The 19,101-nt window shown below is 37.2% G+C and overlaps 1 protein-coding gene across 2 annotated transcripts in view; it reads right to left on the bottom strand.

The window, feature by feature from the left end:
• TMPRSS15 (transmembrane serine protease 15) overlaps window positions 1-19,101 on the bottom strand; it is a 121,909-nt gene that overhangs the window by 13,004 nt on the left and 89,804 nt on the right. For both annotated transcript variants that reach the window (XM_078358592.1, XM_054249036.2), the window contains 3 exons: window positions 10,934-11,029; window positions 8,088-8,137; window positions 7,774-7,948 (listed from right to left, as the gene is read on the bottom strand). In XM_078358592.1, coding sequence (XP_078214718.1) covers window positions 7,774-7,948; window positions 8,088-8,137; window positions 10,934-11,029 — 321 coding nt within the window. The remainder of the gene's footprint in view (window positions 1-7,773; window positions 7,949-8,087; window positions 8,138-10,933; window positions 11,030-19,101) is intronic.

Consider the following 19,101-nt stretch of genomic DNA (forward strand, 5'->3'; position numbering starts at 1 on the left):
TGTGTCCATGTGTTTTCATTGTTCAACTCCCACTTATGAGTGAGAACATGTGGTGTTTGGTTTTCTGTTTTTGTGTTAGTTTTTTGAGAATAATGGTTTCCAGCTTCATCCATGTTTTGGACATGGATGTCCAGCTTCATCCACGCAAAGGACATAAACTCATTCTTTTTTATGGCTGCATAGTATTCCATGGTGTATCTGTGCCCTGTTTTCTTTATCCAGTCTATCATTGATGGGCATTTGGGTTGGGTCCAAGTCTTTGCTATTGTGAACAGTGCCACAATAAACATACATGTGCATGTGTCTTTATAGCAGAATGATTTATGATCCTTTGGGTAAATACCCAGTAATTGGGATTGCTGGGTCAAATGGTATTTTTAGTTCTAGATGCTTGAGAAATTGCCACAGTGTCTTCCACAATGGTTGAACTAATTTACACTCCTAAATTTGTATTTTAATTATTGACTTCTTCCCTACAACGAGATTTGTATGTCCATATGCTGACGTCATTGGCTGATGCCAACCTGGATGTCTAATAGGAAGTCCCAAACTTAATATATAAAACTCTTACTCTCTTTCCAATCCTGTTCTTGTTTTCCTTGTCCCAGTAAATGATATCCACACTCACTCTATTCTCTTTCCCTTACTTCATATCCATAATTATTAATTAATGTGGATGACTCTACCCATCCGAACTTACTAATGAGACCCAGCCACTTCCTCAGCTTCTTCATCTATGGTTATAACTGGTCTTCCTGATTTCACATTTGCTCCTTCCAACTTTTGTCCCATCTTCACACATCAGCCTCATTAGATAACGTCACTCTTCAGCCCTCCAAATTGTTCCTCATCCTATTTGCCATAGCCTATTGAGTTCTCTCCAGGGCTCAATCCATAGTTCCAGACTCCTCAGTGCCACTCTGCCAATCCCTTTCCGGGCAACAGCAGCAGGGCTTCTTGAGGTGTCTGGAATAAGCCTACCTGACTTCTACCCCAGAGCATCACAGTTTGCTGTTATCTTCAATGAAATTTGTGTAGCATTCTCCTTCATTTCTTTAGATTTTTCCTTCCATTTTCAATTGCGAAGCTTTTTCCAACCACTGTATTGAAAACAACCTTTTTGCTCTTGTCATACTTTCTATTCATACTACGATTATTTTTCTATATTGTATGCATCACTGCTAAAGTGCTTATTTGAATGTTTTTCAGCCTTAACCTGTCATCTAAGCCTTATCAGTGCAAGGATTTTGTTGGTCTGTATAGCACTATCATCCCCCCAAAATTAGAAAAAGGCTTAGCACAGCAAATGTCATCTGATGGAATGGATATGTAAAAAACAGTAAGCAATCCAAGAGCAGGAAGGAATAAACATTACCACTGGTTCCTCATAACAGTCAGGTAAAGAGACAGAGTTGATATCAATTCATATCACTTCTCTCTCTTTTTCCTCAGTCTTCCTCACCCTGCCCAGCTCTTTTTCTTTTTAATATTTAGAGTCTTATACTCTAAATATTAAAATATTCCTTGTCTGTGTAACAAGTGCTTATGCAAAATAAGAAAAAAGCAGCCTCAACAACGTAATCCAAGATGATGAATTAATTATCAAAGTAGAGGTAACTTCAGAGATATGATAGAAAGTTTTAGGAAATAAAATTCCTGAGTGCACTAATAATTATAATGAGATACCGGCTAAATAGAAATATGTTATTAAAAATAGTACTAATAGAATGGTGTCATGGAAATGAACTGCACAATAAGGGTCAAGAGAAACTTACAGAATACATAATTTTACAAGGAAACACAAGATCAGAAGTTGATGAAGCCTCTAATAAAGACATAAATCTAAAAAATCTTAGTGGTACAGTAAGATAATATTAACTTTTAAAAAGGTGACCAGCAGCTAAAACTTGAAATATTTTGGAAAAGAATCCAATATCTAAGCTCTAACCAAAAGTCAATATTACTAACATACCCTTGAAATCTCTAGTGTCTACGACTATTTCTCAACTAAAAATAGAACTACCATTTGATCTAGTAATCCCATTGCAAGGAATCTATCCAAAGGAAAAGAAATCAGTATATCAAAAGGATATCTGCATTTATGTGTTTATGACAGCATTATTCACAGTAGAAAAGACACTGAATCAACGTAAGTGTCCATCAACAGATGACTGAATAAAGAAATGTGGTATATATGCACAATGACATACTACTCAGCCAGGAGAAAGAATAAAATCATGTCTTTTGCAGCAACATAGATGAAACTGGAGGCCATTAACTTAAGCGAAACAACTCAGACACAGAAAGACAAATTTCAAATATTCTCATTTGTAAGTGGGAGCCAAATAATGTATAGTCGTCATAAAGTATGGAATGAGAGATAATAGAGACTTAGATGGTTGGTGCTGTGGGGTGGTGGTGTGGATATTAAGAAATTAATGGGTACAGTGCATGTTATTCAGGTGATGGATACCCTAAAAGTCCTGACTTCATCATTATGCTATCTACCCATTTAACAAAATTACCCTTGTACCCCATAAATTTATACTAATAAAATTTAAACAAGAAGTCTCTATTGTCCTAAGAAAATGCTCTTCCTCTTTTTTTATCTGCAAATATTACTATAATTTCAAAATGATATTATAGTATTTCTGCATTCGAAGAACACTGTATATTACAAGCTTAACTCCCTAGAGTGATAAGACTCTAAGTAGATAAATGGAAAAATAAAATTAAACTCATTAAATGTATATTTTAATGTAGGCTTAAGTAGAAATTAGGTATTAAAAAATTTTAAATTTTTAAAAATTCATTTTGAATGCCTCAAATGCTTTACATAAATATATATATATATTTAAAAAATATATATATATATTTATGTGTTCTGTGTTCTGCTTTAAGCATTTGAGGCAAAAAAATTAAAATTTTAAATTGTAATTACAGTACCAATTAATGTTATTTTATTATAAATGCTTACCTGTTTAAAAAGTTGATTTTCAAAGTTTTATCAGTTATATCAATTTAATAAACTGAGTACTAAATGATGTATAAACAGTATTTATTAAAGTATATATGAAGTATAAAAAGTATAAATTGAGGACTAAATAAAGTATAAATAGTATGCCCCAAATACCTCATATATGAAATTATTTATTTCAGAAATGTTAACATATGTTTTAAGAAATTGTTTCAGTAAGAAACCAGGTAATCCATGTGATGTTTCTGGTCTGCTCTGAAAAGCTAAATTAAAGAATGAGATATTAGCAAGAAGCTCCCTATTATTAATTTCGTCTTTAATAGATGTCTATTCAATGAATGTGATCCAGACTATAAATCTGTATATGACTGCCCATCCAAGTGACTCAATATTTGCTTCTTGAAGCTGGGATCTGAGTGACTAGAAAGTGGCAATGAAGAAACTTTTTGGATGATTGGAATGTTTTATATCTTGAGAGAAATGTCAGTTTAACAGGTGCATGCATTTTAAAAAATCCATCAAATTGTATACTTAAGTTTATGCATTTTGCTATATGTCAGCAGGAAAAAAGAACAGAAAACAAATATTAAATTCTGGTTGATGAGTCTGCTTTATGCAGTACTGTGAATTAGCAATTACCAGACCCCTTTTTGTATTCCAGGCTTTCCAGGCTTCAGCAAATACATTAATAGTTTGTGGATAACAGGAACAATGCTTTTTAGTATTGGAATCAAGAGGTAAAAATACAGAAGAAGACAGGATGAGAATTTACTGTAGTATTCTATTTGAATTGGAGTCATTGTTTTGAGTTTATATTTACAGGTATATAATATAGCTTTGTTCATTGAGTAATTTTAGTAAAAGGATACAGTAGCCATAAGCACACAAGAACATATTTACCAAAATACAGAAATAACTGAAATTAGTTAAATAGAAATAAAGTTTTTTTATAGAGAGAGGTTGACTTGAGGGCTAGGATAGAAAAAGCACAAGATTAACCTGGACCATTTTATTTTGACAGAAAATGAAAGAAGTTCTCAAAGAGTGGGATTATATTAAGGCTGAGAAAGGAGTAAGCTTGAAGGGTTTTTCTTTATTTTATTTTATTTTTTCCAAATAGAAGAATTTTCCTACCTAATAACTGGCCTGTATTCACAAATATTAAAAACAAGAAATACAGAAAGGAGCTACTTTGGACTAAAGGAGATGAAACAACGTGTAGCATCCAAATGCAATACATTATCCTGAATTGGTTCTAACATGGCAAATATGAATTAAATAAAGAGCATATTTTTGACAATTAATTAGAATTGTATTTCATTAATGTTAAATGTCCATGATTTGCTGTGATTCTGTAGGAAATACCCGTTTTTAGTAAAAGTACACTGAGTACTTAAGAATATAAAAATACATCTAATCTACTACTAAACTGTTCAGAAAAAGTAGTCTCCTGACTTAGAAAGGGATGTTAATAAAATATACAGAGGAAAATGTAAGCAATTGGTGAGTCTGAGTAAAGGTATAAAGAGCTCTATGTACTATTTTTGCAATTTTTATGCATGTTTGAAATTATATAAATATACAAATTTCAGAATATAAATATGCTGAGTATCTGTTGTGCAATACTTGACCTCTTCTTTCATAGAGATTTCCTATCCAGGAACTACAACACAATAAACATTTTATTGCACATTCTTGCGATGAATTGTGGTAGGCAAACGCATTGCACCATCTGATTGTTGCTCTGACAAGCAAGATAGAGATCCTTATGAACTTTTTACAGATGAGGAACTGAAACTTGGAGATACTAAGCTGCTTGTCCATAATCACACATGTGGTTGGCTGCATATATAGGATTGAAATCCTGTCCTTTGGTTCAAAGTCATACTTGCCCTTTAAAGCACAATAAGGTTGGCCCACCCTTTTCCAAATTCTTCTTTTAAGGTTGTAAAAGGACAACACCATAATAGAGAAACAGAACAGGAGGAAGTTTATTTAGAATCATTTAAGAGAACTTAGCCTGAGGAATGCAAATGAAGGGTTGATGATAAGATTAAACAGAAGAGCTGTTCAATTAAACCATTTAACCACATGCCGGTCAAAACACCTGGAAAAGGTTTACACTGAGGACAAGCCACTTGTGTAGCGTGAGTTCAATCAGTTGCTTGATCTGGGTTACTCTTTTTATTAGGAAATTAAGCTTTTCATAGCACAATTAGGGTTTTGAATAGACAGATAAGAGCCAGTATTAACATACCGATAAAAACAGTTTATGATGAAACAATCTAAAAGATTATCAGAAACTTTCTTTGGTAGAGACATGAGTAGAAAGCAAGAAAACTCTTAGGCTCTAGAGAAAAAAAAATTCCTTTGAATGCCTAAGGAGAGTAAAATGCATGGTAGGTAAGGATAAATTTCAATTCCTCACAATTCTAATACAACTTACCTTTGCTTGTGCTTAAGTTGAAACTGTGAAAAGACATTTTAATGTCCTATGTGACTGTGTTAGAGAAGCAGGAGCATAGGAGAGCCAAGGTAACACCACTGTGACTTCAGCCACATCTTGAGGCTAACAAGACACATTCTGTGCTGGTCATGACCCATAGTCATAAAATGTTTACAGTTGAGAAAGCAGCCTATAGATACCTACAAGGACCTATTCCTATGACAATGGAAAGTCCGGATGTCTCAACACCCATAACGATTATGCTTTCAAGATAACTATGCTTTCACACACTGCAATGTCAAGGATAGTTTTCTCTAAATCAATAGAATAATAAATTTTATTAAGCTTACTCTCATGTAGACACAGTTTTGTTTAGTCTTTATATAGAGAAGATGCACATACAAGAAAAACTTAAAGGGTGTTCCTTCTCTTGCTTTCTGAGGATGCCCTACCCTGTGACCCAGGAGCTTTCAATAAACAATCTTTTTGCACTGCACTCTGCAATTCGTCTTGAATTTCTTCCTGTGTGAGATTCAAGAATCCCCTCTTGGCATCTGGATCCGGACTCCTCTCTGGTAGTGACTGGACATGTGCTTATACTAGGCAAAACTGCCTTTCTGTTTTCTTCATATATTTGTGGTTTGGAAAGCTATGATATGGGTATCATTGATCTATTAGAATTACATCTGTAAAACTGATAATTTAAAGACATCACTAATATTACCATGAGCCTGATTGACATTTAGAGAGCATATGTTCAGCAAGAACATTAAACAGGAATTTTCCAAATTCAAGGTTAATATAGCAAAGTTGCTAACTTATTAAGATCTACATATGTGCAACAGAAAATACTGACTCTTTAGCTAAAACTAGCGTTGATTTGCAACACAGCATATAGGTGTTACCTATCTGTGACTTGCCCAAAGCAAACGATATATGTAGATAAAGGTTAAAGCCAGGCTTAGCAGGGGATGGAAAAACGGCCTCTACAGACGCTTGTTACAGTATGAAAATAAATTACAATATAATTATTAGAAGGAAGCAAAGTCAAGAAGGGGCACTTTAGTTATGGGAGAGGCTGTAATATAATCTCCGTAGAATCAGAGAGAGCTTTAGATGTAGATGGGATGGTGCTGTGGATAGCTCCTTTGGAGACCAGCTAGTTGGCAAACCTGAGATCTAGTTGAGGGTACTTTTTCTCCGAAGTCCTGGGACTATGCATTTGAGTCTACTTTTACTCTGATATAATGGATGTTTAGGCATAGGTACAATCCGTTAATGCTCATTCTACCTGGCTTTCCCTATCTCCTTTAAAATTTTCACAATCTCTGTGTCTGACAATTTTTATTTATTTACTCAAGGATCTTAAATGTCTGTGTGGATGTAAGGAAAGTTGTCTTGTAACCTGATTAACTAACGCTGCCTCTTCCACACCTCAGCACGCATGGTTCTTTCCTCAGAGGTTCTGGATGCTGGCTACAGAGAGGCTTAATGTAATCCTCATGGGTAAGGTAATTCACTGGATGTCTCACTGGCATAGGGACAGGAGATGAGACCTAGGTTAGGCTCATACATCTTCTATGAGGAAGCTCCTTTTTTCCTGACCTAATTCAGAACTATGTGACGACCTAAAGAGGTGGCATCTTCCATGTGGAAGAGGAGAATGAACATTTTCTTGGGCCCGGGATTATTTATTTTTTCCTCCTTTACTCCCGCCCACTTCCAACCACTCTGGTCTCTCCTGAGGTACTGCAAAACACATGCCAGAATTCCACATGTATCTTGTTCTATTATAGTATAAAACAGAGTTAAATATGCTTGATATTAGTTCTAAATTTCAGGTAATAGGTAGCAATCAAAATAGATCTGACTTAAGAACTAAGTACTTTTATCCGAATTCACAACAAAGTGCTTATCCATGAACTTCTAGAGCACAACATAGTTGTAATTTAAGGGCTACCTAAGCATACTTTCTGATTTGACAATTTACTAACAATAAATATTGGAATGGTAATCAGTACATCTATATAATAAATACTAATTTCACACTCTTAAAAATTCTTACCTTGTGAAGTGGCAAAAATTTCTATTTTTATGTATGTAAAAGGATCTAATAATATTATATCTAATGTAGAATCATTAATATATGTATCTAATGCAGAATAATTTTTAAAAATTTTTCTCTGTTTTTATAGATGACATTAATGGGAAAATAATTGGAATGTTTATAATGTAATAAAAAGCAGGATTTCCCTGGTGGGATGGTTTTGTGAGTCTGCATAAAATGGGATGCTTGGCAGTGCCTGCCATGGTGACCTCATTGGGAAGAGACACCTGGCATCACACTCACCCATACACGCAGTGTGCAGCAGACACCAGCCAGTCACTACTGACGAGAGAGGCACCGCAGAGCAGACGGCCGTCATAATACAGAGCCACAACCCAGGGCCAGGCTCCTTCTTTTGCATTACTCCCTCCAACAATCTTTGGGGTGATGTCTTGAGCCACCAGTTTTTTTCCACAAGCTATTAAAATAATTGGAGAAAGAGCATTTAGTTCTGACAGTGAAAATTGAGTGGTAGCAAAATAACTTCAGACATACAAAGTCCATTCAGAATTTTAAACAGAATGCTTGAAGGGGGATATGAGAACATAGTTACTTACATTTATGGTTACATTGTAACAGAATCAAGGAATCCTGTAAACACCATTGACTGTAACAAAAGAACAATCATATTTTTAAAATTACTCACTTAATACTTTAAAGTCAAACATTGTGTAGGTTATCCTGCTTTTGCTTTAGTAAAATGGACATGTTAATGTCTCATATACGAAATGTAGGGAGACTGAATCGTTAAGCTGAAGGAGCCCCAGTTTAATGTCAAATAGAGGTGAGTTTGCATCCTTATTCTACCATTGCTATGTGACTTCGGGGGAAGTTGTTCACTATCCCTGAGACCCAGTTTCTTCTCCATAAAATGAGGGTAATAGTACTTTATTGGAGTGTTGGGAGAATAAAAAGCAATATTTGCCGTAAAACCACTACAGAGCCTTATGTGCAATGAAATTCTGTAAATGATAGATATCGTTATTTTACTTGAACCAATCTTGGTTTTCATCATTCAGTAACACAGAGTATGCCTCAGTATTGCCAGTCCCACAATATTACGTGCCCAACACTGTGTACAAGGCTGTGTGCTTCATTCCGGAAATTGAATGACGAATGTGTCACAGGTGCTGCTTTCAAGGAAGACAGACACGTAACAAGCACATACAAAAGAAATGTTAGGCATAAATTATTGAAAACTCATCATCTGCTTAGAAATTTACTGACTTTTTTAATGTCACGAATTTCGTTTTAAACAAAAACTAAGCAAATTTGCTTTACAATGCATTATACTTACCAACCACTAGAGATCAGCATAACACAAGAAATTAGAGTACTTGTTCCCACTATTTCCAAAGGCAACCACTGCAAATATCAGCTACATTAAAACGCGCACGTTAGACATTCAAATACACATATACGTGCAATGACTTACGTTTATATACTTGGCTGCAGCTGATTGTGTATGCTGTTTAGGTTTTTGAAAATGCAACGTAAATAAGACCTAAGATCCACATATTCAACCAAAGCAATTTAGCGTTTCAGGAAAAGAAATGATAAAGTTTATTTAAAATCATGTGTCTCCGTATTGAATGGCATATTCTTTAGAACACAGAATGATTTTAGTTGAAATATAAGAAAGTCTATCATTTTGGTAACTAGGGTGCATGCATGTATATCAATCTAGACATATCAACATGTATTTATAAAACCCCAAAGGAAATCTCAATTAACTCCTTTTTTTTTTAACCCAGTGGTGGGGGATGGTGGTCTGAGTCTTGCATATATCTGACAATAGGTTAAATAATCGGAATATAGGTCGGTAGACTTTTATAGCTGGCTGAATCATTTTTCCTGACATCCTCTTCTTTTACTTTTTATTATAATCACTAGTGCAAGGACATTTCCTTATTTATTTATTTTTAAGGACATTTTCAAAAGCACCAGTTTTCATAAGGCTACAAAGATAATCATCTAAGCAATAAATAATAAATGCATAAATAAATTAACCAAATGAATAAATAAATGAACATATGTCTGATTTTCTGCCAACCCAATATAATGTGGCTGATTAAGGAAGGGATTAAGGAAATTTAATTAACTGACTTGTTGACATGATGAAAGGTTAAAATAGGTCTATAAATGATGTCCCTTTCAAATAACACAAACATACATTATAATAGTGACATCAGTGGAAAATGATACTGGCATTTTGCTGATAAGCATAGAATAAGCTAGTTCTATTCTGAAGCATGCATATAATTAACATAAAAGATTTTAAAGATTTTTTCTTACAAATTATTAAATGCCTCTAAGACATGAAAAACAGAAGAAATTCTCAGCATACAAACTGCTTCAGGATCAATATGGTAATATAAATTTAGATATGCCTTATAAGGAAGGAAATCTAGAAGCCTGCTTTCTCACTTGCAGATGCTTTGCTTCATATCCGATGAGACTCATAATATCAGTCAAGGTCCAGAATTAATGTTTGATTAATATAAAACATTCAACTGCAAAATTCCTTTATTGGTACTAAAAATACTTCTTTACCAGTTTTATTCTTTTACTGGTTAAGCTCACAGAAATGGTAACTTTTCATGAAAAACTGAATAATTATCTAATTTCATTTTTACCATTAAACAAAATGTACAGCAAAGCATCTTAAATCCTTGTTAGTAGTTGTGCCTTCTTGTGGTTATGTTCTTCCCACCCACAGCTGTTCTTTAATCGTACTGTAAAATTAGGAAGCCAATTTCAACAAGAATTACTATTAACACCCAAATAGGAGAAATGACTTAATCTAAGCTAAAACAGCTCTTTGGATACAGAAAAGATGCTGCTTTTTAAAACCTTAGCAAAGGCTATAAACATAAACCTTACATTAAAAAGTAAAAGAGAATATGTAGACACGACGAGAAGTCTAGACTTCTTCTCTTAACATGCATGTTCTATTTGCCAACGAAGAGAAAAGAATATCAGGATTCTTCCCTGTCTTCTCTTTTAGTGGTAGCTAATCTGTGCTGCCTTCTTTAGTTTGATCAGCACTGGACCTGTTTTATCCCAGTTCTCACAATTTCTTTCCATGTGATTTAATTGTTTATTAATGTGAGGCTAAGGATAAAAAAGCGTATAAAATTAAAACACGTCAAATCCCTAAGAGTGTGCCAGAAATTTACATATAGAATATTTCTTTTGAACATCTTATATATTTTAAGATTAGAAAATGTTAACCGATAATATTAAACAGATACAGTTTGAGATTACTTAAAGAATAATAAGTCAAATAACTTTTAAGGTTTTATGACCAGTGTGTGTTAGCATTCAAATCTGATTGACTCCAACAATCTATCTTCTTCCATGTCTCTGTACAACTAGTCTAAGAACAGGTTTTGGGACCCACCTGGGTGTTAGTATTAAGCTGCCATCAGGTGCTGTGTTTAATTTGACAAAAGGTCCACCATCGGTAGAGAAAATTGGCATTGATGAGTTTCCACTCCTAAAGAAAAAAGAAAAAAAGCATACAGACAAAAGAAAAACATAAAGAAAAGACCATAAGCTAGACTTTTAGTTCCTTACTGCTGTGGACATTAAAACAAATTATGGGATTCTGGCCAAAAAGATTAATATTTTAATATAAAACGTCAAGTGTTTTCCCATCTAAAGCATGTTGCAAGTCAGTAGAATTACTTAGAATCACATGAAATGTAATTTTAACTTTAATATAATATCTTTAGTCATTATTTGCATTCTTATATATTATTTTTCAAAGTTAAAATCATTACATATGTCACTTAGTTATCTGGTTTTGTAAATTTGATTTTTCTATGTTGTCAAATAGTTTCCATAGAAACCACTTTGAATGGCAGTTTCGCAACATTGATGCACTGTAATTTATTAAGCTTTCCTCCTGTTGTACAAGTTCTTTTTTTAGATCATCTTTTAAAAAGTACTTGTAGAGAACAAAATAGTCGAAGGCTATTTTCAGTGTTTACCTCTCAAAATGTTGCTTTGTTCTTGATATTTCATTCGATTCAAAAGCTAACAATCCCTAATTTAAAGGAAGTCATGTGATTGCTTTAAAAGATAGAGTATGTAGCCTTGGCCTGTAAGTGTCAATTGGTGAGGAACCGTGGGGTGGAGATAGAGATACCTCTGTGTGATCAAAGACATTTAGGTCCCAGGCTCTCTTTTCCCTGAAAACCTACACTTCCCATGCTCTCAACTGTGAGCTTTAATTGAAGATTTATCTTAATTATCCTGATGCTCTTTTTCAGACTTAGCTGGAGACTTTTAGCTTTTAATTATTTAACTTGTTTCTTGCCTTTTATTTATTTCAGATTTTAATCTTCATATAAAAATATGCCTTTTGGCTGGAAACATCTTGATTACTGCTCTCTTCTATTGCAGAGCAGGGTGATGTGGTTCTACCTTTTGGAGTACTTTGATGGACCTACCCATTGCCTCTTTATAACAAGTTCCAGTGGCTTCCCCAGGCTATTGCCAAAACTGGTCCCTTTCTGTCTGTTTCCAGGGAATTTCCAATTATCATGCAAAGCTTTCTGATTAATAAAAGGTTAAGAACTATTTAGAAGGTGGTTCTTCTCTCTTTTAATGCTTTTATCAAGCTGAAAGAGTGTTTGTTTAATATCTTTAATCTACTGAACACAGAGCTGGGACAATAGATGTCTATTTAGTGTTCTAGAATTTAAATCTTGCACTTTTATTGCATAAACAGATAAAAGTAACTCAAGAGGGGAGGACTCAAGATGGCGCTGTGAGAACAACCCAGGATTGGAGCTCTTCTTGTCGAATCTGCAAACGGTGAGTCAGAGCGGCGTTTCCAGACTGATCTTTGTTGCCCACAGAACGGGGAAACTCCCAAGTATAAAAAAGACACGGGACGCCAGGCAGTAGGTCTGCCTGGCGAAGCCGGCAGCCTGGGCGGCAGTGGCCAGCCCTACCCAGCAATCCCCACAGGGCGCGCTTGTCCGGGTGCCCTGTTGAACCGGCAACCTGAGACTTGAGAGGGCTGGACTTGAGACTGAACGAGACTTGGACAGTAGGCCAGCCCAGGGGATTGCAGGGATTGGGATACCCAGTGGGATGAAAAAAACCGCGATTTCAAACTATCCCGAGCAGACAGTCCGAGACGCTCTGTGGGGAGGGGCGTCCACCACTACCGAGGCAACCCGCCCCAACTGAGATACATGCCCACTGCTGACGCAGCCAGCCGTTGCTGAGGCAACCCACCACAACTGAGATACACGCCCACTGCTGACGCAGCCAGCCGTTGCCGAGGCAACCCGTCCCTACTGAGATACACGCCCACTGCTGATGCAGCCTGCCGTTGCTGAGGCAACATGCTACAACGAAGAGACTCCGCCGCAGGGCGTGGCGGAGACCACAGCAGAGCCGGCAGGAACAGCGCGAATCACACAACAGCAGGGCGGAGCCTCGGCAGCCAAACAGTAGCTAGTCTGCCTTCTAGCTGGGCAGGACACCTGATCGGACATCCAAAAATAAAGCCCAAACCCCTCAACACAGAGCATTTGAGAAAAAAAAAAAAGGGTTTTTTAATGAGCTGTGTTGCAGCAGAATCAAACATAGCAGCCTAACAGCCCTGAATGAACAACAGAGTGCACAGCTCAGCAATTAAACCCCTATAAAGTACAAACTGTCTCCTCAAGCAGCTCCCTGACCCCTCTATATCCAAAAGACTGTCATTAGGCAGGCATCATCCTGGGACAAAGAGAGCAGAAAAAGAAACTGGTAGCATCCCTCGCTGTGCCACAGCTACTAGAGGTGCACCCCAGACAAGCAGGGTCTGGATCGGACCTCAGCAGTCGTACAGCGAAGGGGCTAGACTGGTAGAAGGAAAACCAAGCAACAGAAATACTTCATCATCAACATTCTGGGTGTCCACTCAGAGACCCAAACGAAAAGTCAGCAACTACGCAGACGACCAGCGGACAAATCCACAAAGATGGGAAGAAACCAGCGCAAAAAGGAGGAAAACACCCGAAACCAGAACACCTCGCCTCCTAGAAAGGACCAAAACTCCTCACCAGCAAGGGAGCAAAGCTGGACGGAGAATGACTGTGACGAAATGACGGAATTACACTTCAGAAGATGGATAATGAGAAACTTTTGTGAGCTAAAAGATCATGTATTAAATCAATGCAAAGAAACTAAGAACCTTGAAAAAAGATTTGAAAAAAGATTCGAGGAAATGATAACAAGAATGGATACCTTAGAGAGGAATATGAATGAATTAAAGGAGCTGAAAAACACAATACGAGAAATTCGCGAAGCAAACACAAGTTTCAATAGCCGAACTGACCAAGCAGAAGAAAGAATATCTGAAGTCGAAGACCAACTCAATGAAATAAAACGAGAAACCAAGATCAGAGAAAAAAGCGCAAAAAGGAATGAACAAAGTCTCCAAGAAATGTGGGACTATGTGAAAAGACCTAACCTACGTTTGATAGGTGTACCAGAAGGGGACGAAGAGAATGAATCCCAGCTGGAAAATACTCTTCAGGACATCATCCAGGAAAATTTCCCCCACCTAGCAAGACAAGCCAACACTCAATTGCAGGAAATACAGAGAACACCACAAAGAATTTCCGCAAGAAGAGCAACCCCAAGGCACATAATCGTCAGATTCAACAGGGTTGAAATAAAGGAGAGAATACTAAGGGCAGCCAGAGAGAAAGGTCGGGTCACCCACAAAGGGAAGCCCATCAGACTAACAGCAGATCTCTCGGCAGAAACACTACAAGCCAGAAGAGAGTGGGGGCCAATATTCAACATTCTTAAAGAAAAGAACTTTCAACCCAGAATTTCATATCCAGCCAAACTGAGCTTCAGAAGTGAAGGAAGAATAAAATCCTTTGTGAACAAGCAAGTACTCAGAGATTTTGTCACCACCAGGCCTGCTTTACAAGAGCTCCTAAAAGAGGCACTACACATAGAAAGGATCAATCAGTACCAGCCATTCCAAAATCACACTGAATGCTAAAGAGCTTCAACATAATGAAGAATCTACAACAACTAACAGGCAAAACAGCCACTTAGCATCAAAATGGCAGTATCAAATTCACACATAACAATATTAACCCTAAATGTAAATGGACTCAATGCACCAATCAAAAGACACAGACTGGCAAATTGGATAAAAATCCAAAACCCATCAGTGTGCTGTATCCAGGAAACCCATCTCACATGCAAGGATACACAAAGGCTCAAAATAAAGGGATGGAGGAAGATTTACCAAGCTAATGGAAAGCAAAAAAAAGCAGGAGTTGCAATTCTCATCTCTGATAAAATAGACTTTAAAGCAACAAAGATCAAAAGAGACAAAGAAGGCCATTACATAATGGTAAAATGATCGATACAACAAGAAGAGCTAATGATCCTAAACATATATGGACCCAACGCAGGAGCACCCAGATACATAAGGCAAGTTCTTAATGACTTACAGAAGGACTTAGACTCCCACACAATAATAGTGGGAGACTTTAACACTCCACTGTCAATACTAGACAGATCAACCAGACAGAAAATCAACAAGGATACCCAGGGCTTGAACTCAGACCTGGAGCAAGCAAACCTGGTGGACATTTACAGAACTCTCCACCCCAAATCCACAGAATACACATTCTTCTCAGCACCACATCACACCTACTCTAAAATTGACCACATAATTGGAAGTAAAGCACTGCTCAACAAATGCAAAACAACAGAAATCATAACAAACAGCCTCTCAGACCATAGTGCAATCAAGTTAGAACTCAGAATTCAGAAACCGACCCAGAACCGCACAGCTTCATGGAAACTGAACAACTGGCTCTTGAATGTTGACTGGGTAAACAACGAAATGAAGGCAGAAATAAAGAAGTTCTTCGAAACCAATGAGAATGAAGACACAACGTGCCAGAACCTCTGGGACACATTTAAAGCAGTCTCTAGAGGAAAGTATATAGCAATAAGTGCCCATATGAGGAGAATGGAGAGATCCAAAATTGACACCCTATCGTCAAAATTGTAAGAGCTAGAGGAGCAAGATCAAAAAAACTCAAAACCCAGCAGAAGACAAGAAATTACTAAGATCAGAGCTGAGCTGAAGGAGATTGAGACACGAAAAACCCTTCAAAAAATCAATAAATCCAAGAGCTGGTTTTTTGAAAATATCAACAAAATAGACAGACCACTAGCCAGATTGATTAAAAAGAAAAGAGAGAACAACCAAATAGATGCAATAAAAAATGATAAAGGGGAAATCACCACAGATTCCACAGAAATTCAAACCATCATCAGAGAATATTACAAACAACTCTATGCACATAAACTAGCAAACCTGGAAGAAATGGATAAATTCCTGGACTCCTGTGTCCTCCCAAGCCTAAACCAGGAGGAAGCTGAAACTATGAATAGACCAATAACAAGGTCTGAAGTTGAGGCAGCAATTAAGAGCCTACCACACAAAAAAAGCCCAGGTCCAGATGGGTTCACAGCCGAATTCTACCAGACACACAAGGAGGAGCTGTTACCATTCCTTCTAAAACTATTTCAAACAATCCAAAAAGAGGGAATCCTTCCCAAATCATTTTATGAGACCAACATCATCCTGATACCAAAACCCAGCAGAGACCCAACGAGAAAAGAAAACTTCAGGCCAATATCCATGATGAACATAGATGCAAAAATCTTCAATAAAATATTGGCAAGCCGATTGCAACAGCAAATCAAAAAACTTATTCATCATGATCAAGTAGGATTCATCCCAGGGATGCAAGGCTGGTTCAACATACGCAAGTCTATCAACGTAATTCACCACATAAACAGAACCAAAAACAAAAACCACATGATTATCTCAATTGACGCAGAGAAGGCATTTGACAAAATTCAACAGCCCTTTATGCTAAAAACCCTCAATAAACTCGGTATCGATGGAACGTATCTCAAAGTAATAAAAGCTATTTATGACAAACCAACAGCCAATATCATACTGAATGGGCAAAAACTGGAAGCATTCCCTTTGAAATCTGGTACTAGACAAGGATGCCCTCTCTCACCACTCCTATTCAATATAGTACTGGAAGTTCTAGCCAGAGCAATCAGGCAAGAAAAAGAAATAAAGGGTATTCAAATAGGAAAGGTGGAAGCCAAATTGTCTCTATTTGCAGACGACATGATAGTATACCTAGAAGTCCCCATCGCCTCAGCCCAAAAACTCCTGAAACTGATAAACAACTTCAGCAAAGTCTCAGGATATAAAATCAATGTGCAAAAATCACAAGCATTCATCTACACCAATAACAGACTTAAAGAAAGCCAAATCAAGAGCGAACTGCCATTCGCAATTGCTACAAAAAGAATAAAATACCTTGGAATACAACTCACAAGGAATGTAAGGGACCTCTTCAAGGAGAACTACAAACCACTGCTCAACGAAATCAGAGAGGACACAAACAGATGGAGAAACATTCCATGTTCATGGTTAGGAAGAATTAATATCGTGAAAATGGCTATACTGCCCAAAGTAATTTACAGAATCAACGCTATCCCCATCAAGCTACCATTGACTTTCTTCACAGAACTGGAAAAAACCACCATGAACTTCATATGGAACCAAAAGAGAGCCCGCATAGCCAAGTCAATTCTAAGCAAAAAGAACACAGCGGGGGGCATCACACTACCAGATTTCAAACTATACTACAAGGCTACAGTAATCAAAACAGCATGGTACTGGTACCAAAACAGAGATATAGATCAATGGAACAAAACAGAGGCACCGGAGGCAACACAACATACATACAACTATACAATCTTTGATAAACCTGACAAAAACAAGCAATGGGGCAAGGATTCCATGTTTAACAAATGGTGTTGGGAAAACTGGCTAGCCATGTGCAGAAAGCAGAAACTGGACCCCTTCCTGACACCTTACACTAAAATTAACTCCAGATGGATTAAAGACTTAAACATAAGACCTGGCACCATCAAAACCCTAGAAGGAAATCTAGGCAAAACTATCCAGGACATAGGAGTAGGCAAGGACTTCATGAACAAAACACCAAGAGCATTGGCAACAAAAGCCAAAATAGACAAATGGGACCTAATGAAACTCCACAGCTTCTGCACGGCAAAAGAAACAGTCACTAGAGTGGATCGGCAACCAACAGAATGGGAAAAAATTTTCGCAGTCTACCCATCTGACAAAGGGCTGATATCCAGAATTTACAAACAACTCAAGCAGATTTACAGGAAAAAAACAAACAAGCCCATTCAAAAGTGGGCAAAGGATATGAACAGACACTTTACGAAAGAAGACATATGTGAGGCCAACAATCATATGAAAAAATGCTCATCGTCACTGGTCATCAGAGAGATGCACATCAAAACCACATTGAGATACCATCTCACGCCAGTTAGAATGGCGATCATTAAAAAATCTGGAGACAACAGATGCTGGAGAGGATGTGGAGAAAAAGGAACACTTTTACACTGTTGGTGGGAGTGTAAATTAGTTCAACCATTGTGGAAGACAGTGTGGCGATTCCTCAAGGCCTTAGAAATAGAAATTCCATTTGACCCAGCAATCCCATTACTGGGTATATATCCAAAAGACTATAAATCGTTCTACTATAAGGACACATGTACACGAATGTTCATTGCAGCACTGTTTACAATAGCAAAGACCTGGAATCAACCCAAATGCCCATTGATAATAGACTGGATTGGAAAAATGTGGCACATATACACCATGGAATATTATGCAGCAATCAGAAATGATGAGTTCGTGTCGTTTGTAGGGACATGGATGAATCTGGAAAACATCATCCTCAGCAAACTGACACAAGAACAGAAAATGAAACACCGCATATTCTCACTCATAGGCGGGTGATGAAAAATGAGAACACATGGACACAGAAAGGGGAGTACTAAACACTGGGGTCTATTGGGGGGAAAAGGGGAGGGCCAGTGGGAGGGGGAGGTGGGGAGGGATAGCCTGGGGAGAAATGCCAAATGTGGGTGAAGGGGAGAAGAAAAGCAAAGCACACTGCCATGTGTGTACCTACGCAACTGTCTTGCATGCTCTGCTCATGTACCCCAAAACCTAAAATCCAATAAAAAATTAAAAAAAAAAAAAAAAAAAGAATGATAGTATCTGCAAAAAAAAAAAGAAAAAAAAAAAGAAAATGTGGCACATATACACCATGGGATACTATGTAGCCATAAAAAAGGATGAGTTCATGTCCTTTTTAGGGATATGGATGAAGCTGGAAACTATCATTCTCAGCAAACTGACACAAGAACAGTAAACCAAACACTGTATGTTCTCACTCATAAGTAGGTGTTGAACAATGAGAACACAGGGAGGGTACCATAACACAGCAGAGCCTGTTCAGGGGCGAGGGGGCTAGGGGAGGGATAGCAAGTGGTGGGGGATTGGGGAGGGATAGCATTAGGTGAAACACCTAATGTAGATGATCAGGTGATGGATGCAGGAAACCACCATGACACGTGTACCTATGTAACAAACCTGCACTTTCTGCATATACA

The sequence above is a fragment of the Callithrix jacchus genome, chromosome 21 (genome assembly GCF_049354715.1).
Source record: "Callithrix jacchus isolate 240 chromosome 21, calJac240_pri, whole genome shotgun sequence".
Lineage (NCBI taxonomy): Eukaryota > Metazoa > Chordata > Mammalia > Primates > Cebidae > Callithrix > Callithrix jacchus.